Source organism: Vulpes vulpes, chromosome X (assembly GCF_048418805.1).
Source record: "Vulpes vulpes isolate BD-2025 chromosome X, VulVul3, whole genome shotgun sequence".
NCBI classification, from domain to species: domain Eukaryota; kingdom Metazoa; phylum Chordata; class Mammalia; order Carnivora; family Canidae; genus Vulpes; species Vulpes vulpes.
In genome coordinates this window covers 1,352,918-1,362,787 of record NC_132796.1, presented here as the reverse complement: position 1 = coordinate 1,362,787, position 9,870 = coordinate 1,352,918, and the positions used below count along the sequence as shown (strand labels likewise).

Below are 9,870 nucleotides of genomic sequence, written 5' to 3'. Positions count from 1 at the left end.
TGAGTTTTCCAATGAAGAAGTGGAAATAACATTAAAAAAATTTTTTTTTTAATTTTTCTCCCTAAGACAGAAGCCAATTACCCCCTCTACACACACACACACACACACACCCTCTTGCCTAACAAAGCTGACCTCAGACAATAAACATACAGACGCTCCGACAAATGTATAATGTCAGGGATTCCTTGGTGGCAACAACCTGCACACAGCTCACATCGCCTGGCTAAATACATCATGACCCAGGTTGAAACCCTCTAACCGTAAAAAATAAAATAAAAATAAAATTAAAAAAAAAAAAAAAAAGAAACCAAACCCTCTAACCGTGTCACTGTGTCCCATTAGCCCTTACATACATTTTCTAATCCTGATTTCAAAACCGTGACACTATGCCTTCTTCATAGAGAAGCCTGAAAATGATTAAACAAAGGCATTTTTGTCAAGATACCTAATGACCAAATGAGCCACCTAATTCCAATTTGATTTTTCAGAAGATGGTTTCTTTTCATGTCAATGTGAACTCAAAGCAGTTCTACAAAGATGGGCATCCACCCTCCATTAAAAAAAAAAAATCAGTCCCATTGATGTATCGCTTAAATGTACAGATTTATTTACAAAGGAGTCATGATTTCATATACCTTAAAAAAAAAATACCCACGGTCTCCGTATTTTCGTCTTTAAGGAGACATTTACGCTGATAGTATGACTGCAATGCTTACAAAAATGTCAATGCTGTTCACAGAGTTACAGAGTTTATGCATTTTTAAATTATAAAGCAAGTTTGCATGCAGAATCTGACCTTACAGGCTCATTTGAGAAGAACGTGGATACTTCTGTGCTGTGTTTGTCACCTAGGTGTTTCGTGCTAACTAAGCAACAGGGCCCAAGTGTATGAGATAATCCAGCCCTCAGCCCTTGACCCCAACTCTTGAGATGTTTGTGTTATGTCCTCCAGAATCCAGTGTCATGTCCAACTCCGTACACACTTGAGCCACAGGGGGGTAGCTATTTGCAGAATGAATTAATGAATGGATGTGATACACACTCAGGGGTCTCAACCATTTTTTTTTTAATTTTACCACTTCACAGACTCAAAGGTTACCATCGATGAAAAACAGGAAAAAGAAGTTAAATGCAAAAAGAGCCAGAGACCATGCTCCCCATTGGATCTTGAGAATGAAGCTTGAAACCTCGTAGGCAATGGAGGGAAGTAGGGGCTGATGGAGGGATAGTGTCCGGGGAGGGACGGAGTCCTTAACACAAGGGACCAAGGCTCAGGGGCCCACCGCCCAGACTGCCAGCAGTGTTTCTGAGCTTCCAAGTGACAAAGACCCATGATGGAGGACTGATACTTCCACCCCAGCCCTTCCCCAAAATCTGGTGATATGTGATGGCACACCATCCAGGTGTGATGCCAACATACCCCTCGATAGGGACAGATGTGTGTGAACCTGGCTTGGACAACACGCTGCCCCTCTGAACAGCACTACTGATGATGAGATGAGGCATCCTCACAAACATGCCATTCTCCGCACGACTGTCCTAACAGATTTGCATGAGCCTGCCGTGTCACTGGAAGCTGATGAAGGTGTCCTAATTCTTCAGCGGAGGGAAGTGTATGCACCTAGAACATCAGGGCTTCTGCACGTCATGACGTGAACACGAAGATCTCAACGAAGCCCTTTGCCAACTGCCACATACAAGCATGCGTCTCTGCCGCCTTGTGCGTGCATGTGCATGTGTGTGTGTGCAGGGCCCTACATTGGGGACGTGCTTCTTGACGTAGAAGAGTCATTGTTTATTTCAAGGAGGAAGAGTTGATGCTTTCAGTTCGAGTCTTTAGGACACAAAGCAGGAGGTCCTCTGCCGCAAAGCACGTTTACTGCAAAGTTAAAGCAAGCTCTCGCATCGAAGCAGTTAAAACACTTTGTAAGGATGTTACAGTTGGCAAATTTCCACAAAAAAACCCCACAGAACAAGAGGGCAGTACCTGAATGCAGGGCGATATCTGATGCAGGGGAAAATCTGAATCTACAGGAGTATCTGATGAAGAGGACTATCTGAACGTAGGGGAGTATCTGGATGCAGGGCAATAAGTGATACTGGGAAGTATCTGATGTAGGTGAGTAGCTGAATTGCAGAGTATCTGATGTAGGGGAGTGTCTGGAGGCAGAGAAGTATCTGATACAGTGGAGTATCTAAGTATAGAGAAATATCTAATGCAGGGGAGTATCCGAATGTGGGGGGGGGGTATCTGAATACAGACAAGTATGCAATACAGGGGAGTATCTGAATGTACAGGAGTATCTGATCCAAGGGAATATATGAATGCACGGGAGTATCTAGACATGAGGGAGTATCTGAATACAGAGAAGGATGTAACCCAGGGGAGTATCTGAATGTCCTTGGTGTACCAGAGCAGAGGAGGCAAATAGGCAGAGAAAGAAAATCCCGAAAATGCAGGGGGATGCTTGGGTCAATCAACTGTCTTACAGCCCCAGAAAAGGCACCACGGGGTCTATTCCACTACTCTCCACAGCCTCCTTTAAAGGTCACCCCATGGCAAGACATTTAAGTAAAAAGTACTTGGTTTTTTATTTTTTTATTAGTGTGGTGTGAAAAAAAATCTTACCCAATGAAGGAGATTCTGAGGACACTAATTGAAGGCTTATGTCACTGTATCCAAGGGTCAATGTCAGGGGACGGTTGTGTTTAATTCACACGTGGCTGGTCACATGACCCAGAGTTCCGGGTGGGGGAACTTTGTGGGGTCAGCATTGGATTGATGGACTGACTGTGATGGACAAAAGGCCTTTCACACACCACGGGGAAACACCTAACGGCCACGGATAGCGTGAGCGCCATTCCCCTCGGGATGCAACCCACGGCACGAGTATCCCTCATCTACCCAGCGTGGTGCAAACAGGCACAACGCATGTCAAGGTCAAAAGAAAGAGTCTCAGCGTGAACAAAGGCATGGACAGGATGGGGCTGGATCCCGGCGTAGCTGGCTCTGCCCTGGTGCCTGCGTTTGTCGGGAGGACGCAGCAGGCCAGACTCGTCCTCCTGCGGGGATTGTCACAGAGTCGCATTTATGGCCAAGCTTCTATTTTTCCAGAAGAGTCCACTGAACTGTCAAGGACAAACAGACAAGGAATGACTTCACACGGCATGCCCAGGTCCCCCGAAAACCCGCATGTCACCATCTGCGCCTCAAACACTTCAGACGCAGGTGACTCCCTCGCTGCGGAAGACAAATGCAGGCCAAACACACTGCCGACAGAAAGCAAAAACCAACTCTAACCTCCCAGGGGAAACAGATTCAACAAATTTCAGAGTATGATCAACTCTAGCTAGAAAAAAAAAAAAAAAAAAGATACCCCAGGAAAAGTAGGGAAAAAAACAGGAGAAGGCAATTTCTCCCAGCGACTTCTCTGACACGGCCAAAAACATCTGTGATCTGCCAAATCTCACCACACATAATTTTCTTAATCAGGTGCCGTGGTTTTTATTAATTTAAAATGATTTGAGGGATCCCTGGGTGGCGCAGCGGTTTGGCGCCTGCCTTTGGCCCAGGGCGCGATCCTGGAGACCCGGGATCGAATCCCACGTCGGGCTCCCGGTGCATGGAGCCTGCTTCTCCCTCTGCCTGTGTCTCTGCCTCTCTCTCTCTCTCTGTGTGACTATCATAAATAAATAAATAAAAAAAAAAAATTTAAAAAAAATAAAAATAAAAAAAAATAAAAAAATAAAAAAAATAAAAAAAAAAAAAAAAAAATAAAATGATTTGGGACTACCATTTTTCTCATCAAGTCATTTACGGTGTAGAAGTCTACTGTGCGTTTTTGGGTACTTCAACAATGATGCCGTGTGTGACACATCTCTCCCCATTTTGAAGTTGCCGCAGGTAAGACACGCACTTCCTAAAAGTGCCTATTTTTCAAATTCAAAATAAGTAAAAATCACATGGAAAATTCATTTGCACACCAGCCGGCCGACCTCCCGAGCATGCAGCCACGAGGGGGGCACCGCGGGCCAAGTCTCCTCATTGATCGTTAAAGAGAGTCGGAGACAACAGTGGGTGTCATCTGAAAGCCTCAAGCCCCAGAGCGTCTACACAGCGTCACTGGAGCCCGTCCCCTCAGAAACGTGGGTACACAGAGGAACTCATGGAATGCCCCGCAGTGCGCCGTGGAGCTGCGCAGAAGCACGGCAGGAGGACAGAAGGTACAAGGGCTGGTGCCCGGCTGCTCACCTGGTTGCTCGGCGTTGGTGCTCTGCTGGTTTTTCGTGCTGGTGTCACCTTGGTCGGCTGAAAGGAAGCACAAAAGATGCCCCAAGGGGGTGAATACCAAGAATGCACCCTAATGTCACTGTCATTGGAACCAGCTCCCCACCCTCCTATCCACCCCCCACAATCAATGGGGCCAGGAGGGACGGAGATGCAGACCCGCTCAGTGCAGCCCCATCCACAGGGAATCGAAGACTAACAGGGCATCACAGGGTCCCGTTGGCTTGCTTTTGGGTTTTCTTGTTGTTATCTGTTGCTTTTTTTTTTAATTCTTAATTTCTATTTTGAAATCTGCCAAACACACATCAGAGCAGACACGACCAAGGCCCCTAATCGTCCCTCCACCCCCAAGATCTACAGCACGAGTTGACCGAATTCAAGACAGCGGACAGATTTCACAGGCAAAGAGGTGTTTATTTCTCCATGGTGGTGTCGCTCAGGAACAGCGGCCACAAAGGGGCCCGAGCAAACGACATCCAAGACCGTTCACAAAGCTCAAACTGTTACACAAAATACATTGCTTTTAGCGGGGTGGCGGGTGGGGGGAGAATCCTGTCATGAAAAGACACACCATGTGACTTCTGCTCCAGGTCACAGAAGAACGGGCCCAGTGGGAGTGCGAGAAATCCCATAATCTGTGCCCCCATCCCCCAATCTCCAAAAAAGGAGACCCAGACGGTTGTAAGAGAGCCGTAAGTGCACACATGTTGGGTCTCGTGCTGGCAGGGCAGGTGGCGGCCATGGGCACACACAAGGTGTAGCGCGAGCACATGGCAACAGGACAGCTCATCCGGTGGCGACTGAGAACACAGCAGTACACGCCCGCGAGGAGCGACGAGATGGACTAATGGCCACATCCGTTGTGGGGGCAACACGTCAAAGGGCATCTTCTGATGCTTCTTGATGTGGCCATCACACACCGCCAGCTTCCGAGGAGAACCTTCTGGAGGCAGCAGTGTAGGGAGGGTGCCGCGGAGCGAGCAGGGTGGATGCTGCATGGTCCACGACCCGTGTACGTGCCCTCTGGGGAGAAGGACACAACCTGCGCTCCCTGGAATCAGTGTGCACGGGGGACAGAGCACTAATGCCAGCACCGTTGGGGTCAGTTGGCTGTGATTCAGACGTGGCTTTGTCCCCCAGGCGGTTCTCCCAGATTCTGCTGGTAATGCTGTTTGCTGGAGCGCCACACGGCCGTTGGCAAGCGCCAACTCTTGAGAAGGACCCCAGCTGAGGTGACCACCAGGGATGCACAGCCAGATCCCCCGTCTCCCCAGAGGAGACCCATGCAAGCCCTCGAGACCCAACCACCCGTAGCCCCGTCGTGCCGTGGGCTCTTACAGGGAGACCGGCCAGGTTCTGGGGAATCCACTCTGCATCCAAATGTAAAAACCCAAGCACACCACATCTCAACATACACAAAGGCAATGCGCGTGCTTTTCTGCGGCCCTAGGGACCACGTGTGGCTGCTAGAGCGGTTATGGAATTTGCAGCTTTCGCGGCTCTCCGTGCCTGGGGATTATTTAAGTATACACACAGCATGCGTTTGGGGCAAAACCACGGCCCTGGGGGACCACTGACCAGCAGCACCTCATCGTAGGCCACACTGAGGACTTGCTTCTCGGGGGCACACGGGCCCAAGTGCTAATCTGAGAGCAAGCGTCCTTTTATAAGAACTAAAAAACACACACGCACATCATCCAAAGCACCAGTCAATGGCCACGGTGACCATTGAGGGGTGACCAGACTCAAGAAAAAAACATGCAGGGCCCCCATGACAGCTCACCTCCCCATCCACCAGCCAACCAGCCATGCTAACCCCACAGCCGGCCAGCGATCCCGCCCTGACATCACCACCACCCACCCCACCCCAGGCCGGAGGCAATGCCAAGTCTCTGCATGAGGTCGAGATGAGAAAAGCGATTTATATGTCCAAGGGAAGGAGATGCCCAGACGTACGCAGGGGTAGAAAAAACATTTAGGAAAAAAAATAATAAAGAAAAAGAAAAAACCTACAGGTGATTTCACGTTTACGGGGATTTCCAAGATGCACGGATTCTCACGTGTCGGCACACGCCACCCTGATGTCACCTAACTTCATAATTCTCAGATCGTGACGTTTGTGGGTCATTCCTAAATAAGCGGATATTTTTCTTCCCCCCTGGAGAAGTGGGATAGTCACCCATTTAATTAAAAAAAAAAAAAAACGGTCAGAGAGACGGCAAGGAAGTGCTTCGTGGGACGCGGCGTGTGGTGGGGAAGTCAGACGTTAAAGGCTGCGCTGCAGGATCAAACGGAGTAGCCGGTGGGCTCTGCGTGAGGAGGACGCGGCCGAGGCTCGCGGCTCCCGCGGCCCATTCACAGAAACACGAACGCGGCAGCCGGGCAGGAACCCGAGGAATGCGGAGAAGCGCCCCGCGTGCGCCACCCGCCACCATCTCTCTTCCCTTGGCTTTAAGTTTACTAGAAAATATTCTGCATTCCTCTTGGCGTCCTGAAGCTACGTACGCGTGAACGCCGTACGCGGGTAGGAGCTTCCGTGCATGTGGAAGGGGGACACGGCCTGGGAGGCGTCCCAGTGCCACGGCAACGGCTAGCCACGGGGACGAGGGCAAGGGCCAGGGTTTGCTTTAGACTCTGCATCTCAGCGGACAAGCCCTGATCGCACGGGAGCGGCTCCGGGCTTGCACACGGCTTTCTGCTTGTCCCTACATCTTCGGCTCATCTGAAACGAAAGGTTGAAAAATGAAAAAAAAAAAAAAACTGAAAGAAAAGAAAAGAAGAGAGAAGAAAAGAAAAAAAAGAGAAAGAGAAAAGAAAAAAGAGAAGAGAAAAGAAAAAAGAAAAGAAAAAAAAGAAAAGAGAAAAGAGAAGAGGGAAAAGAAAAAGAAAAAGAAAAAGAAAAGGAAAAAGGGAAAAGGGAAAAGGGAAAAGGGAAAAGGAAAAGGAAAAGGAAAAGGAAAAGAAGAAAAAGAAAAAGAAAAAGAAAAAGAAAAAGAAAAAGAAAAAGAAAAAGAAAAAGAAAAAGAAAAAGAAAAAGAAAAAGAAAAGGAAAAGAAAAACAGAAAGGAGGTAAACTTCAGAGAGGTCCCCGCGGGTCCGAAGCCCGAGGCAGCAGCCGCCGCTGTTACAAAGGCACTCTTTGGGCAGGAGCAGAGCGATTTTAGGATTTTTTTTATTTTTTATTTTTTATTTTTTAAGCGATGCTTAAAGCCCAAAGTGCAATGGAGGAGCCAAGGAGAGATGAAAGCAAAATCAAGGAGGACAGGGAGGTGGAGATGGGGATGGCCGCAGCTCACGCCAGCAACGCCTCAAGCATCCGCTGCGGACCTCAGGCGGACAAGCCCGCAAACAGCCAGCTCGTGCCCGCCAGGTGACAGCTCTGTGAAAGGAGGTCACCACCCACGCCATTTGCCGCTCAAACCGGTCCCGTGGCGCCAGCCCAGCAAGCCACGCATCACGTCGGCGGGGAGCCCACGCCCCCGAACGGCTCTAACAGGCCAGCATGCGTCATTTGGAAGAAAACCACGTTAAACTCTTGGGGACACACCCAGACCTCCAGGAAGACAGGACACATCTACCAAATCCCATGGGCCATGGATTCCGGGCATCAGCTCAGAGCGTGATACTCAAAAGCGCTTCAGCACCTGTACAGCAGGTCGGCTCGTATTTGCCGGATGCGTCTCTGGGCTGAGAGCGCCCCGGTTTGCGCCCAGTTGATGGCGCCTGGGTCAACAGACACCACGAAATTCAACGCAGTGACAAGGTCCTGGAAAACCACCCTCTTTATAAATAGTCACTCTTCCAGAACAATGGTTTTCCCCCAAAACCGTGGTTCCTTCAAGCAGTGGGATGCACCGTGGCCACATTCTTTTTAGGAAACGTCCAAGCTCACAGCTACCCGTGGATGCGCACTACTTGACCCCCATGAAGAAAACCCATCAATATTCCTATACAGATGCCCCAAAAGCTCTAGGATCTTCCAGGGCCCAGTGCCCAGACCCAACACTTCATTTCTACCTCTGTTCATAAAAACGCACCATGGAGACAAACACTGAGTTCCCCGCTAACACAGGTCGAAAACACCAAAATATCTATTCCTGGACTCCAAAGAGATACTCACTGCCCCGCGTTAGCATCTTGGGGTTTATAGAAAAAGAGCACCCAGTTTTCTTTATCTTAACGCTGCGCATTTTATGGCAACAGATAAAAATCCTTAACAACTGATATCGGAACTACCAGCCTACTTCCCTTGTTCTAATCCACCTCTTCTTTCCCACCAGTTTTTTTTTTTTACTTTTTCTTTGTGTGTCTAAATCAGCTAAGATCCCCAACTCCAATAAAACCAGAAAGCAAATCGAGCTTATAAAGTTGGCCCCAATATTCAATTGGCTCATGCAGGAGAAACTGCACAAAATCCTGGGGAAATGAAGAATTCAGCTCGCTGCTCAGTAAGCACGTGTTGAGTTCCAGAGTGCCCTGAGCCCATTCTTTTGGGAAGATGCTTTTATTTTTGAAATTTGTTAATTCAACTCGACTATTTCTACCTGGGGAATTTTCCGTTTTCATCCCGTGTTAGGAACACGAATGCTTCAAACAAAGACCAAAATCCAGGAATGGGGTACAGGGGAATGGAGAACACTTGCTTTCCCAAGCTCCTAACCCCACTCCAAGTATCGGACAATGTCAAGTCCATTAAGATTCTTGGGTCCTTCCCCCAAACCGCTGTGCCTTGGCATAGTGCCTTGGCATATGAATGTCAAACTGGCACCATAACATCCAAGGGGGTCGTATATCCCAAACACAAGGTGATATAAATGCCTTACAACTCCAGAATCCGACTGGATTTGGAGATCCAAATTGGGTTTGAAAGTCACCTACAGATTTTCAGAAAATCATTGTGCCTGGACTTCCCATACCTCCTTCCCTAGCAGGCGTGCCTTCCCCCTCTCTGGGCTGGGCATCATGCTCTGAGCTGAGCATTTTCAGAGAGAGAGCAGAAATGAAGTCCATTTGGACACATCCTTGACCTTGGTCATCTATTTGGGCACGTCCTTGACCTTGGTCATCTGTCCATTGGGCACGTCCTTGACCTTGGTCATCTGTCCATTTGGGCACATCCTTGACCTTGGTCATCTGTCCATTTGGACACATCCTTGACCTTGGTCATCTGTCCATTTGGGCACGTCCTTGACCTTGGTCATCTCTCCATTTGGGCACGTCCTTGACCTTGGTCATCTGTCCATTTGGACACATCCTTGACCTTGGACATCTGTCTATTTGGGCACATCCTTGACCTTGGACATCTGTCCATTTGGGCACGTCCTTGACCTTGGTCATCTATTTGGGCACATCCTTGACCTTGGTCATCTGTCCATTGGGCACGTCCTTGACCTTGGTCATCTGTCCATTTGGACACATCCTTGACCTTGGTCATCTGTCCATTTGGACACGTCCTTGACCTTGGTCATCTGTCCATTTGGGCACGTCCTTGACCTTGGTCATCTGTCCATTTGGGCACATCCTTGACCTTGGTCATCTGGCCATTGGACACGTCCTTGACCTTGGTCATCTGTCCATTTGGG

General features: G+C 48.8%; 1 protein-coding gene across 2 annotated transcripts in view; it reads right to left on the bottom strand.

The window, feature by feature from the left end:
* Positions 1 to 584: 584 nt before the first annotated feature.
* CD99 (CD99 molecule (Xg blood group)) overlaps positions 585 to 9,870 on the bottom strand; it is a 35,976-nt gene continuing 26,690 nt past the window's right edge. Inside the window, exons 9-10 of one of the 2 annotated variants that reach the window (XM_072744990.1) lie at positions 4,253 to 4,309; positions 585 to 3,129 (exon numbers count right to left, since the gene is read on the bottom strand). In XM_072744990.1, the coding sequence (XP_072601091.1) occupies positions 3,104 to 3,129; positions 4,253 to 4,309 (83 nt within the window). In that variant the 3' untranslated portion in view covers positions 585 to 3,103. Of the gene's footprint in view, positions 3,130 to 4,252; positions 4,310 to 4,681; positions 7,011 to 9,870 lie in introns of those variants that run through there. The other variant, XM_072744991.1, reaches the window with a different exon arrangement.